This window comes from Camelina sativa, chromosome 2 (genome assembly GCF_030686135.1).
Source record: "Camelina sativa cultivar CO46 ecotype springtype chromosome 2, ASM3068613v1".
NCBI lineage: Eukaryota > Viridiplantae > Streptophyta > Magnoliopsida > Brassicales > Brassicaceae > Camelina > Camelina sativa.
This window is the reverse complement of record NC_141881.1, coordinates 22,991,001-23,017,285: the sequence shown is the minus strand read 5'-3', so window position 1 is coordinate 23,017,285 and position 26,285 is coordinate 22,991,001. Positions and strand designations below refer to the sequence as shown.

General features: G+C 29.9%; 3 protein-coding genes and 1 long non-coding RNA gene across 4 annotated transcripts; 3 read left to right on the top strand and 1 right to left on the bottom strand.

Annotated features, from left to right (window-relative positions):
• The first annotated feature begins 3,813 nt into the window (after positions 1-3,813).
• LOC104729120 (protein CUP-SHAPED COTYLEDON 2-like) lies at positions 3,814-6,060 on the top strand. Its single transcript, XM_010448012.2, has 3 exons — positions 3,814-4,169; positions 4,266-4,549; positions 5,127-6,060. The coding sequence occupies exons 1-3, from the start codon at positions 3,980-3,982 to the stop codon at positions 5,775-5,777; spliced, it is 1,125 nt and encodes a 374-aa protein (XP_010446314.2). The 5' UTR covers positions 3,814-3,979; the 3' UTR covers positions 5,778-6,060.
• Positions 6,061-11,673: 5,613 nt separating this feature from the next.
• Positions 11,674-13,408, top strand: LOC104729119 (protein yippee-like At5g53940). The gene is made up of 5 exons (XM_010448011.3): positions 11,674-11,829; positions 12,381-12,424; positions 12,775-12,883; positions 12,982-13,037; positions 13,117-13,408. The coding sequence occupies exons 1-5, from the start codon at positions 11,734-11,736 to the stop codon at positions 13,199-13,201; spliced, it is 390 nt and encodes a 129-aa protein (XP_010446313.2). The 5' UTR covers positions 11,674-11,733; the 3' UTR covers positions 13,202-13,408.
• Positions 13,409-14,452: 1,044 nt separating this feature from the next.
• On the top strand, positions 14,453-16,791 carry LOC104729118 (uncharacterized). Its single transcript, XM_010448010.3, has 3 exons — positions 14,453-14,765; positions 14,958-16,460; positions 16,557-16,791. Exons 1-3 carry the CDS (start codon positions 14,706-14,708, stop codon positions 16,620-16,622), a joined length of 1,629 nt encoding a protein of 542 aa, XP_010446312.2. The 5' UTR covers positions 14,453-14,705; the 3' UTR covers positions 16,623-16,791.
• Positions 16,620-17,467, bottom strand: LOC109128878 (uncharacterized). The gene is made up of 2 exons (XR_002035160.2): positions 17,192-17,467; positions 16,620-17,061 (listed from the first exon to the last, which is right to left on the bottom strand). It is a non-coding gene; the product is annotated as an uncharacterized LOC109128878 (long non-coding RNA).
• Positions 17,468-26,285: the final 8,818 nt, after the last annotated feature.

The window sequence follows — 26,285 nt, the reverse complement described above, 5'->3', positions numbered from 1 at the left end:
TAAACGTACTATTTCAATGTGATGATTTTTGACCGAACTATATATGATCATGCCAAAAGCTACATAATCTACATATATAGTTGTTTCGTGAGATGACATGAATAAAAATGATTTTGGTTGATCTTTGCATTGATCTAAACGACGTGAATCAATATATTAGTGCGTATAACTCCGCGGCCACATAAAACATCAATTAATGAGTATATTTCTCTACATCGTTGTGTATTTTAACGAGTTTAACAAAGGTCGCTCTATTGGTATAGAAGAAAAAATGTTGTTTGGCGGAGTAAAAGTTAGAAAGAAAAAAAACATAGATTATGGATTATTTGATGAGTTGAGATACTATGTAGTAGGAAAGGGCCGGGAGCCATGATTTCAGTACAAGTGAAGGTGCAAAGTTGTACTGACGATTTTCTCCCCAAATTAACAAAAGAATATATGAACATGCAAAGTAAACGTACGAGTTTAAGTTGTAGACGCGAAAATTAGGCAATATAACAAATTTACGGTATTTGTGAACGTTAGATTGAGTAATATGTGTACTTCTCTATTGAAAAAAAAAACAAAAAAAAAGTGTAATTGAAATAAATTGACCAAATTAAACTAAAAATTAAAGATTTGATGCATGCACTACACACTTTGATGATACTAATCCGAATGAAATTAGGTCTGACAAAGATTTAATTTGTAAATATAAAGGTTAAAGAAGTTATAAATTCATTTGTAATTTGGAGTGGTTCATCAACTGTAACTCGTTAACCAATATAAATACTAACGCATAGATTATGCGGCATACTAGTGTATGTTTACAAATGCTGAATACTTGTTTAGGAGATCAAATTATCTTGCAATGAATACTAAATTGAGACCATCCTTTAGTTACTACTGTGCCATCAGATTTATTTGTTAAAGACGTTCAATTTAACTAGTTGATGCCTGGTACCATTGCCTTCAATCTATTAGAAAATAATATCATATACTAATATTAAATGACATATCATTTATAATTACAGGAAACTGAGTTCGTGTAGCTAGTGATGTAGTTCTATCTCACCTGCTACTTTCCTCACCTACTCTTCGACTGCTTCAAGCTTGACCATCGAGAAAACAGATAATTTGATTATTTTGTTCAGGGAAGACTATCTGAAGTAAGATCCTCTTTCGAAACATTTTTTTTTTTTACAATATGTATTATTATTTTTTAACATGTTGACCTGACGACAACAAATGTTAAAACATAGATTGGGCTATTAGTTTACTCAATTGAGTAGGTCACAAGTGAACTATTTGTTAATACTGTGTTAACCCCCCTGCATTTATTTTGCTATCATTATTTATTATCGGCCTTTGTGTTCATTTGCTTTTGCAGTTATTAACATTTAACATTATCACCATACCCTTAGTGTCACCTCTTTAAAAATCAATAACAGTTTGGTAATAAATGATAGACACAACAAATTTCATGGTAACCAGATCTTTTTCTGTGGAGAAAACCAAATCCATTTTGGTGTTTTGAACACTCGAAAGCAACAAGTGACACCCATTAATCTCAAATTTGGCGCACGATGCATATTTACAACGTCATATATTCAACTTACAATTTGTATACTGTTATTGCTTCTGCTCGTAGGTTTGTAATATTCTATTTCTCCAAATATATATCTGTAGCAATTTACTTACAATAATCTTTAGACAGGAATGGATCTTTTTAATTAGATTTAGTTACTGTCATTTGCTGATATGTCTAAACCACTGGTCTAAACAGACATATAGACCTAGATAGTAATAAATATTAGCAAACAGTAGTGGCAGGTGTAATAGTCTTAGTAGCATGTATCTGATAATCATTTAAATGTACGATTATTACTTTTACACACTTCACAAACTTCTTTTTTTTCTTAAATTAGTTTACACATGATAAACTCTGCGCCCTACTATATGCTGTTTAAATTGCATTTTAGTGTTACTTTTTTGAGTGTGTTTTTCTTTCACTCAAATTAAAGTTCAAATCAAGATTTGAAATTTTTTAGTTTCTTAAATGTCTGATTTATAACAATTAATATTGAAACAATGTATGGGATATAGTATAGTGAAATATTGCGATAAGAAATTTTATGACGATATAAAACCTATCTGTATGATTAGTAACCGTAAAAGAAGATGGTACAATAGTTAACAAAAGTTTACAAATAACTTCTATGAGTAACGTTATAATAATTTGAATAGTAGATTTTCCTTAATCCAAATTACAGTTACCAGAAAAATATACTTAGACATAGAAATATAGTAAACTAACCTTATTTTCTTTTCTAAACGGCTAATGTACCTTCTATATCTATTTGGTTCTATCACTGCTTACAACCTTTCTTTTGTGTTGACGATTGTTTAAATGCACCCGATAAACAGAGAGTAATAAACCTGGATAGTTTACCGCAATGGTAACAAGTTATAACTTATATAACCTTATTAATGTACTAGTATATGTTTACAGCAGAACTTTAATTTAATCACACACTATATTTAATATGCTAACATCCTGGTTAACGACTAGACCTGTCAAGTAGGCCTAAGCCTAACACTTGAAGTTAGATATGTAAGGTAACAGTTGAAGTTCTACTTAAAATAAAAACTTTGTTTAAATTACAGAAATAAAAATGTTTCACAGTAACAGAACTAGAATTTAATAATAGTACATGATATTTACTTGTATTCATGTCTTTTTTGGTAGATTTGTAATAATCAAGAAAATAGGATATTAACAAATAGTAACACAACTTGTTATTTGACGAGCAACTTGCCAGAAAACATAATTTTTGAGATCATCAAGAAAACTGAAAAACCAAGCCGCATCAATATCTTCTCTGGTATATCTTGTAACTTTGTTGATTCAATTATTGTTCAATCTCTCGTTGCGTGAAAAATAATGACAAACAAAATGATTTTTGGAATTCTATTTTATTTGCTGAAGCAATGAAAAGTAATTAAAAATCATCTCAAGGGGTAAAAAAAATGTAAAACCTAAACAAAATTAAAAAGAAAAAAGGAGAGGAGAAGGTGGTGGCGTGTAGTAACGAAGTCTCTGTCAATTTTTTTGATAAATTAATCATGTACTGTGCTGACACTCCAAGATTTGAAACAGCCTTATCGATATAATATCTATTTTTTATTAAAAAAGAAATTGGAACTCTTCACTTTCCAAATAACTAGTGTATATGTCTAATAATGTCTCCTTTACTATATTATTACTATTGTTTCGATTAGTCATTGTATGTACAATAAATAATAATGTACCCCCCAAACACATAATACAAAAAAAAAAAAAATCAAGTGTGTAGAGACATAAAAGAAAGAAGAGTAATTGTAAAATTAAAAGATACAATCTGAATCCTCTCTTTTATTTTCATCTCTGACAGAGAATACCACTGCACTTTTTCTCATGCACGCACGCATACTCAGATAGAAACAAGAGCCCATTCCTCGTTTCTTTAATTATTTATTTTTTAAAAAATATAGAACTTCATGATTAAGTTTGTATATTACCTTCAATAAAAAGAACTCTCGAGTTTATAAAAAAAAATATCGGTAAACTCAAAATATGATGTAATAATCTGCTTTGGCTTTGCTCTCTTTACTACAAGACAAGGCAGAGAAAACCACAGATTTCTATGAAAGAGTAGACGTACCTGTCTTTATTATTATTTCTACGACTTTTTTTTATCTTTCAGATTTATTTACTTCACTACCAAAACCAAAAAAAAAAACCTTCCCTCTATTTCGCCGTTTTTGATTTACCAAATCCCAATGTATAAAAGAGAAATAAAGAAAACTAATTAAACAAAATAAAACGAGATATCCATTCACATTATAACCACGTCCCTTACTCAAGAACCATCCATTTATCCTCTTCTGTAAAAACATTTGAGTCTCCCTTAGGGTTTCTCTCTCTCTCTCAAACAAAAGCTTTAGATCTTTTCTCTCAATGGACATTCCTTCCTACCACTACGACCACGGCGGAGACAGCCAATATCTTCCGCCGGGTTTCAGGTTTCATCCCACGGACGAAGAGCTCATCACTCATTACCTCCTCCGCAAGGTCCTCGACAGTTGCTTCTCAAGCCGTGCCATCGCTGAAGTTGACCTCAACAAGTGCGAGCCTTGGCAACTTCCCGGTAAGAAAGCACAAAAACAAACTTAACTAACTTTCTTTTAGTTTTCTTGATTAATTAAGGTTCTTGAAGTATTTACTTACTCTCAATGTTTTTTAGGGAGAGCTAAGATGGGAGAGAAAGAATGGTACTTCTTTAGCCTCCGTGACCGGAAGTATCCGACGGGACTGAGAACGAACAGAGCTACTGAGGCTGGTTACTGGAAAGCTACCGGAAAAGACAGAGAGATTTACAGTTCCAAGACTTGTGCACTTGTTGGGATGAAGAAGACTCTTGTCTTCTACAAAGGAAGAGCTCCTAAAGGAGAGAAGAGTAATTGGGTTATGCATGAGTATCGTCTTGAAGGCAAATTCTCTTACCATTTCATCTCAAGAAGCTCCAAGGTACTTCAATTAAACCCGTTATTTCTTTATTCTTGTTAGATAAAATAAAAGTAAACCCCTAATTTCTTTGATTAATTTATATAAAAATTTTAATATGTTTTTTTTTACCTTTCAAGAGTGTGACATAGTCGGTGACGTTGATTTTTTTTTTTTTCTGTCTTGCATTTAATATTGATGGCTGAAAACTGAAAAGGCATGGCTATTTACTATGGTTATAGTGAGAGCATCATAGATCATAAAATAGAAAAGATCTGCTGTTTTTATGATGTGTTGGGATTTCAATCATAATGGTGTTTTCCCTAAAGCAAGAAAATATTAGATTGTTCTGATAAAATAAAATATTAATAGAAACCTACTTTTGGAAAGCTCAATGCAAAACCCAGAACCAATGCATATATCTTCAGGATTCTTCTGACCATTTAATTAATTTTACTTAACCAGTAGTTAATTCAACATTCTTCTCTCTTGCAAGCTTTTTTACTCCATGCGGTTTTTTAAAGCTTCACTCTCTTTTATTTCCAAGATCTAATATTGACTTTTTCATGAACATGTTATATAAATATTTTGACTTTCTCAGGATGAGTGGGTGATCTCTAGGGTTTTCCAGAAGACCGGTTTAGCCAGTACCGGACCCGGAGGAGGAGGAGGAGGACCGAGTGTTAGCGTAAGCAGCGGTGGAGGTGCGCCTAAAAAGACGAAAGTGTCCTCAACGATTTCAAGAAACTACCAAGAACAACCAAGTTCTCCTTCCTCGGTCTCACTCCCTCCTCTCCTAGATCCCACCGCAACTCTCGGCTACACCGATAGCAGCTGCTCCTACGACAGCCGTAGCACCAACACAACCGTCACAGCCAGTGCAATAACCGAGCACGTGTCCTGTTTCTCCACTGCCACTACTACTACTACTAAGGCCTTGGGCGTAGATGTTAACTCGTTCAACCATCTTCCACCGCCGCCAGGGTTTGACTTTGACCCTTTTCCTCGTTTTGTCTCTAGAAACGTCTCGGCTCTATCTAACTTTAGGTCCTCGTTCCAAGAAAACTTCAATCACTTTCCTTACTTTGGATCGTCTTCTGCATCGACCATGACCTCCTCCGGTAACCTGCCTTATTCCCATGGCGGAGGTGGCCTCTCCGGGATGAATTACTGGCTACCGACGAATGCGGAAGAGAATGACACTAAGGCCGGTCTGCTTCATGCTGGACTTGACTGTATTTGGAACTGCTGATCACCAAAGAGGCGTTATTAACTAATAATTGTGTTCCCGTAGGGTTTATAATTTATCTCTAGGATGATTATGGTATTATGAAATATGTATCAAGGAGCTTAATGTTGCACCTAGCTTGATGTTCCGTTTTGATTATGTAGGTTTAAGTGTAGCGCCGGTTGTGCGGAAGGAAGATGTTTTATGGACTATGTGTAACGTGCATATGTTATAAGCTATGCTCGTTTTTGTAATGTTTGACATTATGTTAATTTCATGGCTTTTACATATACGATATTTCTCATGATATTTGATAGTGGATACGTTGTGTCCGTGGTTATTACTATCAATTATATATTACCCGACAATATGATTTGATCGGTCGCTTCTACATACGTTAGTTTTCTTCATCAATTGATATGCTCAAATGTAAAACACGCATCTAGTTTTTGTTTATATCCTCATAGCTAATGTTGACTTATAAGTTATAACTGCCAAATATTACTTCTCTCGGTTGACTATCACTTACAAAGTTTCCAAGTTTTATAAACTGAAGTACTTTTGCTTGAGTGGATTATTAGTCTATAAATCTAATCTGAAAATCAGTTTCAATGACAGGTGTATCTTCGTGCTGCAATCGTATTCAGCTGACGTACGTATCTAAACAAAACTACAGTTTGCGTTTGGCTTAATTGATTAAAATACTTTGGTAATTACTGCCAATAGACAATTTTCGATCACCTTCATGCGTTGTTGAACTAAAAAAACATTATATAACGACAAAGAAGTAATTACATTGAGATTAAGGATTTTAAAACGGGGATGATGATGATGATGACTATATATGATGCGCATGCTGACGAACGGACCACTCCCAAATTCAGATCTCGTACAACAGTCCACCTCACTTTCAGAAGGAGGGCTTTCAGATTTCTATTTTTAGTAAGAGACATAATTAATAACACCTCTGTTTATTACTACCATTATATATATGCGTTTTCATTTCACATGTGTATAGTATATATATATACATAATAGTATATTATATGTATGTGTTTAACACCACCATCATTACCATCATCAATTATTGCTATCGTTGCATCAGCAAACCTATACTACCTAGCCATAAGACAAAATTCACAGACTCACATATACGTCTCGCTAAATGGCAAATTTTCATGATGTGTTAGCCAAAGGAATATATGTACAAACATATGTATGCTTATCATTTTGGGATTTCATTGGTTACATTTGCAAAAACAAATTAATTTGTTTAATACGTAGATCAGTCAATTTTTTTTGCTCCAAACAAGAAAAAAACGTAAGGCATATATGACTTTGGCTGGAAAACATTGACCAACATACTGTAAGAAAAAAATCAGCTAATTTACACAAAAATATTAGCTGAGTGATCTGATGATGGAACTGACTAATTTTTATCTATCGTGTATAAAAAGAGCAAAAAAAAACGTTTTCACTTTTAAACCAAAAATTAAACAGTACTTAGAATTTTACTTTGCTTTTTTTTTTTTTCGAAAAAGACGTCTGATTTTTTACGTCATTACGCCCACACCGATTACGCACAACCATTGAGTTATCATGTGATTAAAACAGCTGAAACCTTTTGTAAAGAAAGAGAAAAAAAATTATGCCAACTAACTCTAAAATTCTGTCAAATAAATCAATTACAATCACAATATATGTGCCAACGAAAATTTTGTAATATTAAAGTAACATGATTTGGCGGACATCCACTAGATAACTTAATTATGACCACCATTTTTTATATGCACACATTCAAATGAATATAAAAAAAAATTCATGAGTACATATATCTATTTGCACTGATTAAAGAAGAATTTGCAATGTGCAATGTGTTATATATATGGTATCTGCAAATTTGCAGAAATGCTGCTTTAGCTACATAAAGAGGTAAAAATAAGGGTTGTTTTCTTTGTCGGACTAAAACTAATTTCAAGTATTTGTAATCTTCCCCAGCAAGAATATTCTCTAAATTTCTATTTATATCAAGCAATTATTACAAGAACCCTAAGCATTCATACACAAAGTACATGGCAATATGCATGTTTCGCAGCAAATGACAAAACCTGAAGAGTGAAAAATATATACTATTTAAAAAAACATCATCGAACTCCGACGATGGTGATGATGGTCGTGGTCCCAACTATATTGGAAGCTCCAGATTACGCCAATTGATGGATTCACAACCGTTGATAGACTTGGCCGGCGAAGTAACGGCACGTGATACGAGCATGCATGCAATGTGGTTATACGTACTAATGAGTGGAGAGAGTGGGCTTTAGACCTTCGGTGCATAGAAATGGTAATCCACACGTCGTACGGGGTTGGAACTTTGTCTTGGACGATATATCATTCATGTATTTAACGTTTCTTGGTAAAAAACAGAAGAAACGATAGAAAATTTTAATTTTGGAAAAGAGTAAAATGAAAATTGAAATTAAATTGGGGAGAGGGAAAGAGGAAAAAGCTAGGGCTTGGACGTTTTCAGGAAGAAAGACAGCTGTGTGTGAGTGAGCATAGGGATGTGAGTCGTTTTGATGAATTGAATGTGTGTATCACTTATGGATTAGCTAATGGCATATTATATAGTAGCCTATTGTATTAGATAAAAGTTACTAGACGTCAAGAAAAAGAAAACGATAAGGTTTACACAACCCAACATGATCAGTTTCTTTAAATTTTTATGGTAAGAGATGATTCTTACGGTATACAAATATCATTCACTTCATTCTTGTTTACAAAATTATACATCAACTAGATACGGACCCGCACGTACGTGCGGGGATATTTTCATAAGTTTTTTTTTATTTCTAAAAGAATTTATTATATTGTTGTTAATTACAAATTTGTTTTGTGGGTTTGTTGAGAGTTTTTTTTGTAAAAATATTGTATTACAAATATTATGCATAGTTGTAAAATAAAAAAAAAATAGTATGCATAGTTGTAAAATAGCTTCCGGGGATAAATTTTTGGATCAATTTTAACATAAAGTTTTTCTTAGTCCTTCATACATATTACAATTACGTTTGGCAAAGCTAATGGTTGTTGTAAGTCCTCTAGATTCGGACCCGCACGTACGTGCAGAATTGATTTCAAAAACTAAGTTTACTATTCTGTATGCATTATATTATATACATGTGAGGTAATACTTGTAAACATATTTTTTAGGAATCAACATTCATAATCCAAACTTATACCTGTTTAGTAATAGATTTGTTTTTAGTTCAGTTTATACAAACAGAATAATTAAATTCGTTTTTGTTATAAGTAAACGACAAAAAAAAAAAGAGAAAGGTGGTATGTCTATTTCGAGATCTCAGATTCGTCTCATCCCATATATATCATGTTTTCTCATTCATAACTATAGTTTAAATAATAATTTACTGATTTAAAATATTATATTTTATTCCAACAGATTAAAAAATAACTAAAAAATTTGGTATAACATTTATAACCCGAACGTATATCAGTTGGGCATTTGGTACAAATTATTTCATATCTATTACAAATTATTATAAGATTTTAATACTATAGATTAGATAATATATACCTGAAAATTTATAGATTATATTTACTTATTTGGTTTATCATTGTAACCTCGCAAGTAACCTGAAAAGCTGCGGGTTCACTGGAAAATTAAATAAATCTCGTCCTGTTTTCTTTCTCCCAAAATTTTATTTCGAATTTTAGTTGTCCAACCTTAATTAGTGATGTAAATATGCATGCTTTGAATTAATTTTGTGCCAAATAGGTAATATAAAAATGAGTTTGGAAAAAGAAAAAAAGCATAATTTAGAGTTTTTTTTTAAGAACAATTCTTCTAAACATTTCAGTAATTTATATTACTGAAATTACTGTTGGGTTTTAAACGGCCCAAGGAAAAAAAATTCTGTCAAGAACTTTACTTTTTTTTTCCGTCAAAGACGCATGCGGTTCTTCATCCTTCCTCTATCAGTCAAAGCAAGGCTCATCAGTCATCAACGTTAATCAGGTTCTTACAATTTTATTATTCTCTTGTTTTGTGTATGTTATTAAAGTTTTGAATCGAAGTGTGTTTTTAATTGTTTAGTTTTCTGTAAATTGTTTGTCCAACAAAAAAAAGAAAAAAAAAAGTTTTCTGTAAATTGTTCTCAAACTATAACTATGAGAAACTGAATGACTCAGTGACTTCAACATCTTAATTTTTATTGTTTTCGCAGAATATCATTGTCACCATCACAACTCTTATTTTCTACGATTATTGATCTAGAATACCAAGTCTAGTAAATGATTAAAATTAAATATAAACTTGTTCTTGCAAATCCGATTATGGGTTCTAGGCATAATATTAAAGTGATGCTCGATTTTGTTAAAACTATTCTGATAATAGATGATTTGAATGACCTTTCTAATACACTTTTTTTTGCCGTCAAATATACTCTCTTACATTGGAAAGAAAGACAAAATCAGTTTCTTTTTTGTCATGTTAATAAGTTAGACAAAAAGCTAAGCAATATGGATCTAGGCAAGAGAAGCATATGCAAGCACCTGCCATTCCATAGAAATAAGAGGTTAGTAATTTAATCCTCGTAACTTCTCATTTGAAAACTAATCAGAATAGATTTGAATTAATACTAAATAAACTTAGACAAAGTAAATTTTGAAAATATAACTCCTACATGTAAACCTTGTGAACCTTATAGTTATATGTACACTGTAGATGGTATCCTTTTCAACATAGAGAATTGATTGAAAATAGCTTCCAAGTTCCAACTATGATCATGATAGCATGCATCTGCCATTGCCTCTTAAATCTGTAATCAAAGAGAAACTTGCAAATCAGAAACATAACTCTTCTCAATTATTTTCCAATCGAGTTTAATTAGAAATCTCTCTAATTCTTTGACATTTTTTTCTTCACTCCATCCTAAAATTGAGAAGTTGTGAACAGACATTTAGAAGATTAAAACAAAAAACATTTAAAATAAAATTTGTTTCATCTATTATGCTGTTTTTTTTAACTTAGTTTTCTTACACATAAATGATGTATTCTCACATCATCATCATCGAGTATCATCTTCAAGGTTTCTTCTAAGAAAGTTGTATATTGCCTCAAACTGGGTACAATCTTCACTTGTATATTCCAAATCATTGTTTGCAGCTATTTTTTTTGTTTTTTTTAGAAAAATTTGTAATTTTAGATGGTTTGCAGTATTCGAGATGAGTTACACCTTCATTACGTCTACTGTATTTATAGTTGTAGGGCATGTTTAAAAAATTATTTTCTAGTATTTAAGATTTAATCATATCGTCTATAATTATAATTGGTAAGTTGCTAAAATTTTAATAATAAGAATATTTCGAAATCGTTTAGAATATGGTAATTATCCGAAATTTATGTGTAAATTGTCAAAGATGATATTTTATTAAAGGAATATTTTTTTTTAAGGAAAGATATTATAATATTGTAATCTCCTAATCGTAACAATATAATTTGAATTGTTATATGTTACATTAAATGTTGACATGCTAAATACGTGGGTAGATTTGTGGGAAGATTTGTTTAACTTTAGGAAATATACACTTTAATATCGTGCAATCATATTGTTTGGCTACAATTTTTATTTGTTCTCTTTAAGTTCATCTACATTAAAATATCAATTAATACCTGTTTGGCTCTGATTTTTTGGCTAACCGTAATCCATTTAATATATGTTTGGCATTTCATGTAATAATTTTTTAGTCTATGTTACTTATTAAAAATGCTTCCCTTTTAATAATATAGATAACAAGAAAAGTCTTTGTTGACTTTTTCTTGGGAGACCAGAGTTTTGAGATGGGCCCAAAAAAGGCCCAATGGGTCACTTATGTGGCCTTTTATTAGATTTGTAAATGACTGAGCAAAAAAGGAAAGAAACAGAGAGGAGAGAGAGAGAGAGAGAGAGAGGAAGTGAAGGAAATGGGAAGGATATTCACGGTGGAGCTTGAGGGAAGATCTTACAGATGCAGGTTCTGCAGAACCCATCTCGCTCTTCCTGATGATCTTGTTTCTCGGGTACTTACTTCTACTCTTTAAAAAAAAAACTTGATATAATATTCTCATCTTTCTTCACAATTCTAAATTCATTCTCTCTTGAGTTTGGTTTGTTAGTTCCATTCATATTTTGTAGTGGTTAGCTCCTCGAGTTGTTTTGTTTGGAGAACACTCTATAGGTTGCTTCGTTTAGCAAATTTTCTCCTCATTTCTTCTCAATTATATGAAAATTGAAAATTATGCTGCTGATGTCGAGGCTGCAGGGTAAGTTTTGGGGAATTGATAGCTTTAGTAAAAATTCTCAAGTTTAGTGCTTTACTTATGGGTTTAAGGTATAGAGATTAGAGAATTATGTACCTGATTAAAGGGTTTAAGAGAAACTTATATTTTAAGCTGGATTTATTTATACTCAAAGAGTTACTTCTGCTTTAACTCTTGTGTTATCAGATGAAGGCTTATCAATGAGGAATATAAGAAATTGAGGGGTAGTTTTAGCTTATGGTAACAATGTTTTGTTCTTAATCATTCCATTAAGAGTGTAAACTTTATTCTGACTGATCTTTTTTTCGCAGTCGTTCCATTGCCGCAGAGGAAAAGCTTACCTCTTTAATCGTTCGTAAGTATAAACCTTATAGGCTTGTTCTGTTTCATCAATGTTAAGCTGTAGACAATTTCTCCTTTTCTATATAAAAATGTAGACTCTACTTTTGTATTCAGTTGCTATAAGTTTATATATATATATATATATTATTGGCTAAAAGTGTATGCATTTCAAAAACATATATGCCCTTATAGATGAAACTGCCTTTTAGCTTCTAAATCTTTTGAATCTTGTGCTGACTACTCAAAAACTAGTCTTTGTTTCGGTCTATCTGCATCAATACCCTTTTCTTATCTCTCTAACTCAAAAGTTATTACAATGGGGTTGGATATATGTAGAGCTGATTCCAGTGTTAAAATTTATAGGGTGAACATAAGTATGGGTCCTCTAGAGGAAAGGATGATGCTTTCGGGTATGCACACAGTAGCTGATATTTTCTGCTGTTGTTGTGGACAGAACGTTGGCTGGAAATACGTAAACTCTCACTTAACCCTGTCTCTCTCCCTGCAGTCTCACTTCCTTGTTTCTTGGAAGGGCGTTCTCATCTCTCATTGTTGCTTTCTTGTCTATAGGAATCAGCGCATGAGAAAGCTCAGAAGTATAAAGAAGGGAAATTTGTTCTGGAAAGGTAACTTGTTAACTTCTATAAGTTCTCTGGTCTACGGTTTTGAGCCATAAACTCGGGTTTATTGCAATCCTTTTTACAGAGGAAGGATCGTCGATGAAATCGATTTATCAACTGAGGTTTATTTCGATACTCACGGTAGCACAAGCGACACCGAAGATTCTTGAAATGTTACCTTTTAGATTCTTACCTTGGTGGAATAATGTTTGGTCAAGATCAGAGTTTGTTAGTGTATATTTTATGTACCATGATGTTCATAGAATGTGTATGGAACTTGTTGTGTTGTTGTTTAGTCTCTCGGAGACCCTCTTGAGTTTGAATAAATTGTTCTGATTCAGTTCAACAAATAAATAAAAATTGTATTTGTTCAACAATTGTAACGTGTACATGTGCTAACCAAAAACCAAACTATAGATCACTGATCGATCATCTATTGAATCTGGTTCAAATTGTAGGTTGTCAGAATTGTATCTAGAAACTTACTTAACAGTTAACATTCAGATTCCAGACTATTGATTAGTGGGTTGTAAACTTGTAATTGATTTAAATAAATTACAGTTACTTTTGAAATTAAAGATGTGGATTTTAAAGTAGATAAAAGATTTTGGCCATGATTGGTAACAGACTTTTAAGACTTTAAAATTATTTAAAGCATTGACAGTCATATTTTTGCCACTCAGACTTTTATTGCTTTTAATTTTTTAAAAGTTTTGAAAGTCACTTATATTTTTTCCTTCCTTGTTTTCTCAAAAATTTTAAAGCGTCAAAATCATGCTTTAAAACTAAATAAATTTAAAAACATTCTTTTTTTCTCCCTCATTATATTTAAAAGCTTTCCAAAAGTTTATGTATATTTTTTACATATTATATTTTTTACAAATTAATTATTCTCATTTTTTTCTCTTTCTTTTAAGATCCATTTCAATAATAATTTTTATTTTCATCATCATCATCATTACTAAATTGCTATATGGATTAAATTCTGACATAATTTATATTTATTATAATTATATTATTAATATCTAATGATAGTAATAAAAATAGCTACAGCTTTAAAAGTTGTTGGTAAACAATCAGATTTTAACAGTTAAAGTTTTTAAAGTTTTTACAGTCAAAGCATCTACAGCCAAATTCTCTACATCTAAAATTTTAAAGTCAAAGTCTCTACAGCCAAAAGTAACAGCCGTTACCAATCAGGGCCTTTAACTTTGGATTTGATTTTTTTTTTTTTTTTTTGTATTTTTAACTTTACATTTCTTAAAATTGAAAATATGACTTAAATTTAATTTTCCAAATTTATTTTAAAACTTTGCTAACCAATAAACCTCCTAAAAAATCTGTATTTATTTATTTCCTCTTTTAAATGTGACTTTTTTTTCATTAAAAAAATTTAGTAACATTCCAAATAGAAAAAGGAAACATCATCTTCACTGTTCGGACAGTTTTGGTTAAAAACAATTAGGAAATTTTGAATAATTTAGGGTTTCTCATCCAATTCCAACCAAACCCAAAGTTCCCTTTTTTCTCCCTTTTTATAAATTGCCCATTAGTTCTCAAACCTTTGCTTAACGATTCAATTACTTAATTCTTCTATCTCGATCCCTTTTCTTTGCAGGAACCAACAGATTAGGACGAGAAGATAAAACCGATACCATCGAGAGAGTAACAACAATGGGCAAATCTTCATCTTCCTCAAAGAAACTCAAACATTCTACAGATCCCTCTACTAAGGTAACTCTCTCTTTCTCTCTGTTTCTTATGGCTTTTTTTAAAAGATGAGATTTTTGGATTGAATGGATTGTGTGGCTTACTACCCATTATGTTTTAATGTATTGTGATTAGATCGATGTGGATAAAAATCGAAACTTTTGATTTTGATTTGTGTTAAAGTATTGACCTTTTTGGTTTTGATGTATTGTGCAGTTGCGATCGGTGAAGAAGAAGAGGAAGACGAAGAGGAACAAATCGAAGAGGATTCCTAAGGTTAAAGACTATTCAGATGAGAGTGAATCAAGTTTTTCAGATTCTTCTTTGTATTCTTCTTCTAGTTCAGAAGATGATTACAGGAGGAAGAAGATGAAGCGTCGTCAATCTAAATTGAGTAAGAAGAGGTCACGGAAGAGGTATTCTTCTAGTAGTGAGAGTGATGACGATGACGATGATTCTGGTCTGTTAAAGAAAAGGAAAAGATCTAAGAGGAAGGATGAATCTTTAGGGAAGAAGAAGAAGAAGAAGAGACTTGTTTCAAGAAAGAGACGTAAGAGAGATTTGAGTTCAAGCTCTAGTAGTAGTGAGCAGAGCGATGATGATGACGGTAGTGAGAGTGATGGGAAGAGAAGGTCTAGGGGGAGAGGAAGACTTGGTAAGGTTAAGGATGTGAGGAGAAGAAGTAGAGATGAGTCGAGTGAACCTGATGAATACTTACATGTGGAAGATGAAGTTATACCCGAGAGTAATTCTAGAAGGCTTAAATCTATTATTGTTGTATCATATGGTTATGGCGATGATGAGAGAAAGGAAGAAGATGACAGAGATGTCTATATGTCACGTGGTGACAATAGAGAGTTAGGACTTAGTGATGAATCTGATGAGAGAGATGGTGAAACTAATGTCTCTTATGCTAGAGCTCGTGCTGATGATGACAACGAAGGTAGAACTGTTGGCTATGATGAATTTTTAGAATATAATGAATCTGAAACTAGCAAAGTTTCTCAGAAAGATGATGAATTGGAAGCCATATTAAAGAAAAGAGCTTTGGAGAATCTTAGAAGATTTCGTGGAGTGAACCAAAAGAGTGGAATGACAAGAAAAGAGGTGTCTTCTGTTTTAGAAGGAGAACCTCTGCAAATTGAATCTGAAAAAGTTGATGAGTCACAAGACCATAGTCTCATGGAGCAGAAGCTTTGTGATTCTGGGGTAAGTAAAGATCTTGAGACTTCAGAAAAGATATTACATGTTGTTAATGTTAAGGAGTCGGGAGCAGCATTGGCTAATCCTGCTTCTCAACAAGATCAGCAGCCTGGTGATACTGCCAAGGTTAAAGCTAGTTCTAGTATTAGCTCATGTTCAACTAAACGGAAGTTGATTAGACCGTCATTGGGGAAAGAAAGTTTAAATCTAGCTAGCTGGAAAGAAGCCGCTGGTGGCCAAGATGCTGAAGCAGAGAGCATCAATGGCAGTACCATCGACAAGAATTGTCCAGAAAGTTCTCTAGCTCTGGCACCAGAGAATGGAGGTGAAAACGTAGAACCAACAAAAGTTAGTTCTACCCTTAACCCCCAGTCGTCTTCTCAAGCCGGCAAAGAGACATTAGATGAAACAAAAGAAGGGTCTCAGTCTGAACAGAAAAAAGTTGATGAAACAAAAGATGAGTCTCAGTACGAAAAGAAAACAATGACTGTGATGAGGGGTGGAGAAATGGTTCAGGTAAAGTTCCCGTAATTCTTGAAATATTGATTTCCTTGTAGGTTCCAAGCAAGTTTATATGTGTCCTAACTTTTTTCTTTTGAACTTTTTGTTCAGGTGAGTTACAAGGTCTACATTCCTAAGAAGACCTCTTCTTTGGGTAGAAGAAAACTCAACAGGTGAAGCAACATAATGAAGATAGTTGATGTCGACATAATTTTTTGTTTCTGTAGAACTTAAATACAATGGTTGTTTGAACAATAATTACAACCAGAGTTGGTGACAACACAAACTTTAAATCATAATAGATTTGAATTTTTGAATACATCAATGAAGAGTACATTAAGTTTCATTTCATGTGTAGTTGTAGGCTTGTAGCCTCTTACTCAACTACTAAGGCAGATCTGTTCTTTATGTATGATCATTAGGCACCTTTTGTTCTTCTTGCCTTTGCTTCGCTAGTGCTTTATGTTATTGCCTCTTTTCTGATGTAACACTGAAAAAGTTAACAGTTATCAATAAACTCCCTTTTTTTGGTACCGCTCATGCATTCCCAATCACCTATTGTGGCCACAGAAATGTTCTCCAAGAAGGGAGAGTATCGTTCTATTACATTTGGAAGCTGCAAAAAGAGCATTGAATTACTCAGGTCACGGTCTTATTTTCAGTTCTCATTACTAGCAGGTAGCTTGATTGCTATCATAATGGATGAGTATTATAATGAGAGATGATAATGAGAAGTCTTTATGTACCTGTTCAGATAGGATTCCAGAAATGCCAATGGTTGCCCCAGGTTTTGCAAATGAAACTATATGATCTGCTAGTTCCATAACCGGGTTTAAGAGTATGCTTGCAATGACCACGTCAAACTGTTCTTTTTGCAATGGTGTTTCTCTTCCAGAAGAGCTATTCTCACTTGGTGCAAGGTGCAGCTCCAGTTTCTCCAAAGGAATGTTGTTCAGAGCTGCATTATGACTAGCAGATTTTATTGCCAGGGGATCAATATCAACGCCAACAGATGATGCAGCACCAAACTGCAAATTTTGAAGTGAGCTATATATTACCAGATAATAGATACTTGCTAAGTTCAAACCGAATATTATGCTATGATGTAAGAGTAGTTTACGTAGATCAGTATATGTTTCCAAATACAGGTGCCGTCACAGAGAAAAAAGTGTCCAATTATAGGTAGCATTTTTGTTCCTTGTTACAACTTTGAGCAGGAAGACTTTAATTTACTTCAATAATGTATTTCTTTTTGGTCGACTTCAATATTTGTTTAAGATACAAAACCCAATACTTAAAAAATTATTTGAAATCAAATGCGATTAGATTTTTATCAAATCATATGTCATCCATGATAATACACTTTTTTCGGGTATCTTTACACATTCACAATTTGGTTTTAGTGACAAAATTCTATACCAGAATTCAATATCCACTTCACAACACACAACAATTACAAAATTGGACCACAACTTGATTAGGATGATCTTCCAAACCACGATCTATCATATGTGGAAAGAAGAAATAAAAAACGACGTCAACAAAGTTGGCTCTCGACAGTCGACATCTCACGTATCATTGACAAGACGATTACGAATAAATTTATATGTCTTCGTTACGAAAAAAACTCGTATGTTTAACGGACTATTGCACATATGGTTTGAAGATCGTCTATCATAAACATCAGTCATCACCCTAAACAAATGATTTTCTCGACCCTCTAGGTTTCTCCACTGTGAAATTACTCTGGTTCCAAAGCTTTTTTCTCTTAAGTTTCACCAACTTCAGGTTTTTCCCACATTGTAAATGAGTATTTTCTTTAGAAAAAAATTTAAAAAATTGAGCAACAAATATTAAATTTCAAAAAATGATATTACACCTAATTAAATTCTATCATATATTTAGTAATTTGCGTATTTGTTATTTACTAATTAATCTATTTAAAAAATCTTCTAAATTTAGTATATTTGGGTGGTAAGAAAAAATGATTATTCAAAACTCTAACAGATTAATTAGCCCTGTTAAACCCATGAGACTATTAAGGCTAATCCAAAAAGCTCATCCATTTCAAATGATCTTACAAGGGTCTATCATATCACCAATTTCGACAAACCCTGACGCCTATCGCTGAGGCCTGAGGGTGAGGGTAACACACAACCTCTGTGTTCATCTATAATTACACGTGTGTATGTGACTAATTTTGTGGAGACAGTAGTGCACTGATCCTTGTGAAGCCATGCATCGGACTCGGGACCATTTTCAGTTTTTCACCAAAATGGTCATACTTTAACATTGTACACCAACTAGGTGCTTCCCCACGCAACGCGTGGGTTGTGGTGTAGTTGGCACTTTCTTGTTTTTTTTTGGTCTTTTTCGTTTTCTCTTTTGTATTATTTCGTTTTAATTAGGCATATACGGGCTTTGCCGTCACTTTTATTTATACATTATATGTTTATACCATTTCGTTTAGATGTGTATAATTATGGCGTTTACTTTTTATGAATTATGAAGATATTGTTTCTTACTTTTGAGGATCCAATCTTATCATTGACTGATATTGTTTCCAATACATTTATTGTATTATATATTTTCTAATTAACTGCTTATATAAACCCGTCATACGTTGATGTTGCAATAATAAGTTATTTTTTTAAATATCTTCCGTGTAAGTGATTATGTTTGTATGCCCATGTTTTGGTCTAATATCAATAAGATCGTTTCTGTTTTTCTTTAGTTGGCTTTGAAACCAATATTGAGTTAAGCAAATAATGGGTCGAATTATGGTGTTAATAAGTAATATAAATTCTTATGTATATATATTGTATATATGTGACTATAAATTTAGCTAACTAAAAAATTATGTAATATTTAAATAAAATCTTGAACATATATATATATATATATATTTTTATTTGTGGGAGGAATATATGAAATTATTGGATAGAAGTTATTTTTGAGTTAAATGACCTTTAATGTCTTTAAAGTGAGTTAAATATTAATAAATTTTTATATGTGTCTTGATTTTTTTAAAAAGGAATACCAAGTGTTTCCTTCCAAATTTGAAGTGATATAGTATTTTAGTTTTCTTATATGATTTTATGAACTTCAATGTAAAAGTTTTTCAAAGTAATAAGTACACTCACTGATTGAATTATAAAATTTGGAGAAATGTTTATTTCGTTTAATCATCTGCTCTTTTAAATAAACTAAATAAGTATGTTGTTATTCCTACAAATAGGACAACATATATTATAGTTTAACCATGGAGTTAAGCAATGGAAATGGAACTTGTGATTGCAAGACAAAATGCTTATATGTTACACATTGATCGTTTAAAAATGAATAGGAACATCTAATTCTCAAATAAAGTTGATTGTTTTGTTAAAACCAACATATGTAAATTTAAATTTAACTATGCAATTTTAAAAATAAATATGAATAAATTAGAAAGGCAAGAAATATAAAAGAAATATTTTTTATATAAATAAAATAAAAATTGAAAACAATGTTAAATATATATAATACTTTCTACATTAAAATATAGAATCAAACTCTTACAAGTTACAACACATATGAGATATAACAACATTTGATATTGGTAGGAGAGGAAGAGAGAATGTTTACTATAAGATGGTAATCCAAATTAGATAATGGAGATGAATCTTTTAAAAATAGAACAATGTAATATCTATATATATATATATATATATATATATATAATACTTTCTAAATTAAAATATAGAATCAAACTCTTACAACACATATGAGATATAACAACATTTGATATTGGTGGGAGAGGAAGAGAGAATGATTACTTATAAGATAATAATCCAAATTAGATAAAGGAGATAAATCTTTTAAAATAAGAACAATGTAAAATATATATCATGTAGTCTCTAAAATTAAAATTTAGCATTAACAATTTACAATGATATTTCATTTTTTTTTACAACCCATACAACAAAAATAAGAAATCAAAAATAACAAAAAAAAATGAAAAATGATTTGAGGTATTGTAGAAGAGAATGAGAGAATGCGAAAATGAGATAGTAAAAGAATGTCAATATGAGAGAATGCTTATTTATATGATAAGAAATGATGGAAGTTACATTTAGAACTATGGAGTTACAATAGTAATTTATTGTGTTTGAATAGAATTGAGTGGTAGAATATGATTAATGCATAATTTATTTTATTTTCAGTTATAATTTTATTTTAATGTGTGAGTTAAATGTATTGTGTTTATTGGATCTTAAATATTGTTTGAAGCAATTAGAAAGCAAATAAAAAAATAAAAACAAATTAGAAAACATTAAATGAAAATCAACCAATAAGGAGAGACCAAAATCTTACTTTTATATATATGATATATTGCTTTAAACTTTGAAATGAGAAATATATTATAAACAATAATTTTACATGAGAAATATATTAATTTAGCCAACCAAAATATGAATATAAGTTTAGCCAACCAAAATAAATAAAAAATACTAAAATTTAACCAAAAATAATTTCTCTTGAAAGATAATAAGTTAGTAGGAGGAATGAATTAATGTACAATTATTGGATAGAAGTTACATTTGAGTTAAATGGAGTTACATGTCTTTAATTATAAATAAATATTTTAATTTTTTATAACCTAAAATAAAAGGAATACCAAGTGGCTGAATCAAAATTCACATGATTTGGTTGTTTGTTGATATAAACTCAACACTTACACATAATATTTCAAAATAAAAAATATTACTTTTCAAGTGACAAACTAAATTAGTTTTCTTATAAATTATATGAATTCTTCAATCTCAATAATTTTTAAAATCCCAAGGATAACTTATATTTTTTTGGTTTTCACTCATCAATTTAATTTATAGTGCTAGATTTCATACTAATGGTTTCATCTTTAGAGAATTTAGTGAAATGATATTTTAAAATTATATTTTATTTTTATATTTAAGTTCCAGTTGAATATGTTTTGTTTTTTGGATCATTTTTTATTTTGATTAAAGACACAAAAAACCAATTGTTTAATTATGTTCTTTTTGTTTTCAAAAACCTCAAATCATAAAAAAATATATATATTATATTGATCTCTGCAGATTTAACAATTGGATCATAAAACAAAATAGTCTTCATAAATGGATAAATGGATAATTATATTGATCTTTAAATATTATATTGATCTTTATAAATTATTTAAAATGATACATGAATATGTGAGATAACCAGAGACATAATAGATAATTATATATGGATCATTTCAACTTTATGATCTTATTGTGTGGTGAATATTGTAAGGAAGTATGAAAATAATGACTTATAAGATGTTAATATAAAATAGAAAATGGAGATAAACATTTTAAAAGATTAAAATAAATATATAAGATATACATATCATACAAACTCTAACACTAAGCTTTTACAATGATATTTGATTTGATTTTTTATAACCCATACAACAACAATAACAAAAAAAAAATACAAAACAAAATAAAACAAAACAAAAAAGAGATTTGAGAGTAGTGGAAGAAGATGAGAGAATGAAAGAGTGATAGACTAAGAGAATAAGATAATGAGTATTTATAGGAAGAGAAATGATGAAAAATTACATTTAGAAAAATGAGAGTTACAATTCTAATTTATTGTTTTGTTTTAATACAATTGATTAATACAACTTAGTGGAGAAATAAAGTTAATGCATAATTTATAGGGAGAAGCTATAAAGATTTCAGTTTTATATTATGTGAGTTAAATGTGAAAATTAATTGTTTTAAATTTGTGTTTTAATATAATTTTCTTTTGTTAAAATTGCATTGCCAAGTGGACCAATAAGGAGAGACTGAAACTCTACTTTTATATATATGATTTTATGAACTTCAATGTAAAAGTTTTTCAAAGTAATAAGTACACTCACTGATTGAATTATAAAATTTGGAGAAATGTTTATTTTGATTAATCATCTGCTCTTTTAAATAATTTAAATAAGTATGTTGATATTCCTACAAATAGGACAAAATATATTATAGTTTAACCATGGAGTTAAGCAATGGAAATGGAACTTGTGATTGCAAGACAAAATGCTTATATGTTACACATTGATCGTTTAAAAATAAATAGGAACATCTAATTCTCAAATAAAGTTGATTGTTTTGTTAAAACCAACATATGTGAATTTAAATTTAATTATGCAAATTTAAAAAATAAATATGAATAGATTAGAAAGGCAAGAAATATAAAAGACATATTTTTTATATAAATAAAATAAAAATTGAAAACAATGTTAAATATATATAATACTTTCTACATTAAAATATAGAATCAAACTCTTACAAGTTACAACACATATGAGATATAACAACATTTGATATTGGTAGGAGAGGAGGAGAGAATGTTTACTATAAGATGGTAATCCAAATTAGATAATGGAGATGAATCTTTAAAAAATAGAACAATGTAATATATATATATATATATATATATAATACTTTCTAAATTAAAATATAGAATCAAACTCTTACAACACATATGAGATATAACAACATTTGGTATTGGTGGGAGATGAGGAGAGAATGATTACTTATAAGATAATAATCCAAATTAGATAAAGGAGATAAATCTTTTAAAATAAGAACAATGTAAAATATATATCATGTAGTCTCTAAAATTAAAATTTAGCATTAACAATTTACAATGATATTTCATTTTTTTTTACAACCCATACAACAAAAATAAGAAATCAAAAATAACAAAAAAAAATGAAAAATGATTTGAGGTATTGTAGAAGAGAATGAGAGAATGCGAAAATGAGATAGTAAAAGAATGTCAATATGAGAGAATGATAGATTGAGAGAATGCTTATTTATATTATAAGAAATGATGGAAGTTATATTTAGAACTATGGAGTTACAATAGTAATTTATTGTGTTTGAATAAAATTGAGTGGTAGAATATGATTAATGCATAATTTATTTTATTTTCAGTTATAATTTTATTTTAATGTGTGAGTTAAATGTATTGTGTTTATTGGGTCTTAAATATTGTTTAAAGCAATTAGAAAGCAAAAAAAAAATTAGAAAACATTAAATGAAAATCAACCAATAAGGAGAGACCAAAACCTTACTTTTATATATATGATATATTGCTTTAAACTTTGAAATGGGAAATATATTATAAACAATAATTTTACATGAGAAATATATTAATTTAGCCAACCAAAATATGAATATAATTTAGCCAACCAAAATAAATAAAAAATATTAAAATTTAACCAAAAATAATTTCTCTTGAAAGATAATAAGTTAGTAGGAGGAATGAATTAATGTACAATTATTGGATAGGAGTTACATTTGAGTTAAATGGAGTTACATGTCTTTAATTATAAATAAATATTTTAATTTTTTATAACCTAAAATAAAAGGAATACCAAGTGGCTGAATCAAAATTCACATGATTTGGTTGTTTGTTGATATAAACTCAACACTTACACATAATATTTCAAAATAAAAAATATTACTTTTCAAGTGACAAACTAAATTAGTTTTCTTATAAAATTATATGAATTCTTCAATCTCAATAATTTTTAAAATCCCAAGGATAACTTATATTTTTTTGGTTTTCACTCGTCAATTTAATTTATAGTTCTAGATTTCATACTAATGGTTTCATCTTTAGAGAATTTAGTGAAATGATATTTTTAAAATTAGATTTTATTTTTATATTTAAGTTCCAGTTCAATATGTTTTGTTTTTTGGATCATTTTTTATTTTGATTAAAGACACAAAAAACCAATTGTTTAATTATGTTCTTTTTGTTTTCAAAAACCTCAAATCATAAATATCTATATATATATATATATATATATATTATATTGATCTATGCAGATTTATCAATTGGATCACAAAACAAAATAGTCTTTATAAATGGATAAATGGATAATTATATTGATCTTTAAATATTATATTATTAAAATGATACATGAATATGTGAGATAACCAGAGACATAATAGATAATTACATATGGATCATTTCAACTTTATGATCTTATTGTGTGGTGAATATTGCAAGAAAGTATGAAAATAATGACTTATAAGATGTTAATATAAAATAGAAAATGGAGATAAACATTTTAAAAGATTAAAATAAATATATAAGATATACATATCATACAAACTCTAAAACTAAGCTTTTACAATGATATTTGATTTGATTTTTTATAAGCCATACAACAACAATAACAAAAAAAATACAAAACAAAACAAAACAAAACAAAAAAGAGATTTGAGAGTAGTGGAAGAAGATGAAAAAATGAAAAAGTGATAGACTAAGAGAATAAGATAATAAGTATTTATAGGAAGAGAAATGATGAAAAATTACATTAAGAAAAATGAGAGTTACAATTCTAATTTATTGTTTTGTTTTAATACAATTGATTAATACAACTTAATGGAGAAATAAAGTTAATGCATAATTTATAGGGAGAATTTATATGATTTTAGTTTTATATTATGTGAGTTAAATATGAAAATTAATTGGGTATAATTTTTTTTTGTTAAAATTGTATTGCCAAGTGGACCAATAAGGAAAGGGTGAAACTATACTTTTATATATATGATTATTACGTACTGTACATTTTGACTTCCTGCAGCTGTACAATCATTTATTTATCCTATAGTATGATGGCTTTTTCTATATAGTATTATGATGTACCATGTCAAATAAATTATCATTTTTCAACGGATATATTGTGACGGTCAAGTTTCACATGTAACAAATCTTTTAAACTTGGTGTGGGAGAGAGAGACTAAAAACAAGTAGAAGAGAATAAATTAGGCCCTATATATGGACGAAAAATAAAAGCTTCAAGCCCATATTGTAAAAGGCCTGTCTTCATAGTTTTGTTACAACACATATTTTTTGAGTATTAAAATATTTATGATGCGAAACATTATTATTAATATGCACAAACCCGCTATGGATTTTAGATTTATTTATCAACTTATTTGCATAACGTGATAATAAGTGAGTGCACAGTTTTAGTTAGTAAACCTCCAATCCATGTTACGAAGCTTCCACGGATAAGAAAATATTTTTTTAAAAACAAATCAATCTATATAATTGTGATCTGAAATCATGTAATGTATCAACGTGTGGACTTTTTTAGTTGGTAACTATACGTGGCTAGCGTCTATATTATAATTTGAGATAAGATCAAATTATTTGTATGAAATTAGTTGCAAATCATTTTTAATATTTTCTATAGTTAAATCGCATATATATGATCTTATTCCAAAGAAGTTTGTGTCGATCGAGCATACTAGATTTGGACCCGTGCTACAGCACAGATTGAAATACATTTTATTATTTTTAAAATTTTATATATGTAATTGTATATAATATTATTTGGATGCAACTCATGCAAACAATTTTTGTTGTAAATATTATTCATGGAATGTACGTAAATCTATTATATAAGTCTTATATTATTAATTTTAACCCGTATTAAAGTATATAAAATTATTAATTCGTGCTAGAGTGTGTCCAACAGCTTCCGTGCTAGAGTATATAAAAATTTAACTCGTGTTTGAGTATGTAAGTCTTACAATTATAATATAAAAACAAAATTCAATATGTACTCTAGCATGGTCCTAATTTATATTGAACGTTATAGTTTATCAATAAAATCTGTGGAAAGTAAATTTGTAATATTGTGTTTAAAGATCTTTGGAAAACTTGATATATGACTAAAATCTTCTGAAAATACAGTTTGGAAGATCCATGATTTTATTTATTACCATTAATATATCAATTATCAATTTGGAATATCTCTAATTAAGGTTGCACCCA

Bases quoted from the DNA above. Each gene is read 5' to 3' on its own strand.
- LOC104729120 (XM_010448012.2), top strand. From the start codon at position 3,980: ATGGACATTCCTTCCTACCACTACGACCACGGCGGAGACAGCCAATAT. The intron at 4,170-4,265 runs GTAAGAAAGCAC...AATGTTTTTTAG, and splicing joins CGAGCCTTGGCAACTTCCCG to GGAGAGCTAAGATGGGAGAG. The intron at 4,550-5,126 runs GTACTTCAATTA...TGACTTTCTCAG, and splicing joins TCATCTCAAGAAGCTCCAAG to GATGAGTGGGTGATCTCTAG.
- LOC104729119 (XM_010448011.3), top strand. From the start codon at position 11,734: ATGGGAAGGATATTCACGGTGGAGCTTGAGGGAAGATCTTACAGATGC. The intron at 11,830-12,380 runs GTACTTACTTCT...TTTTTTTCGCAG, and splicing joins CTGATGATCTTGTTTCTCGG to TCGTTCCATTGCCGCAGAGG. The intron at 12,884-12,981 runs GTAAACTCTCAC...TCTTGTCTATAG, and splicing joins AGAACGTTGGCTGGAAATAC to GAATCAGCGCATGAGAAAGC.
- LOC104729118 (XM_010448010.3), top strand. From the start codon at position 14,706: ATGGGCAAATCTTCATCTTCCTCAAAGAAACTCAAACATTCTACAGAT. The intron at 14,766-14,957 runs GTAACTCTCTCT...TGTATTGTGCAG, and splicing joins CTACAGATCCCTCTACTAAG to TTGCGATCGGTGAAGAAGAA. The intron at 16,461-16,556 runs GTAAAGTTCCCG...CTTTTTGTTCAG, and splicing joins GGGGTGGAGAAATGGTTCAG to GTGAGTTACAAGGTCTACAT.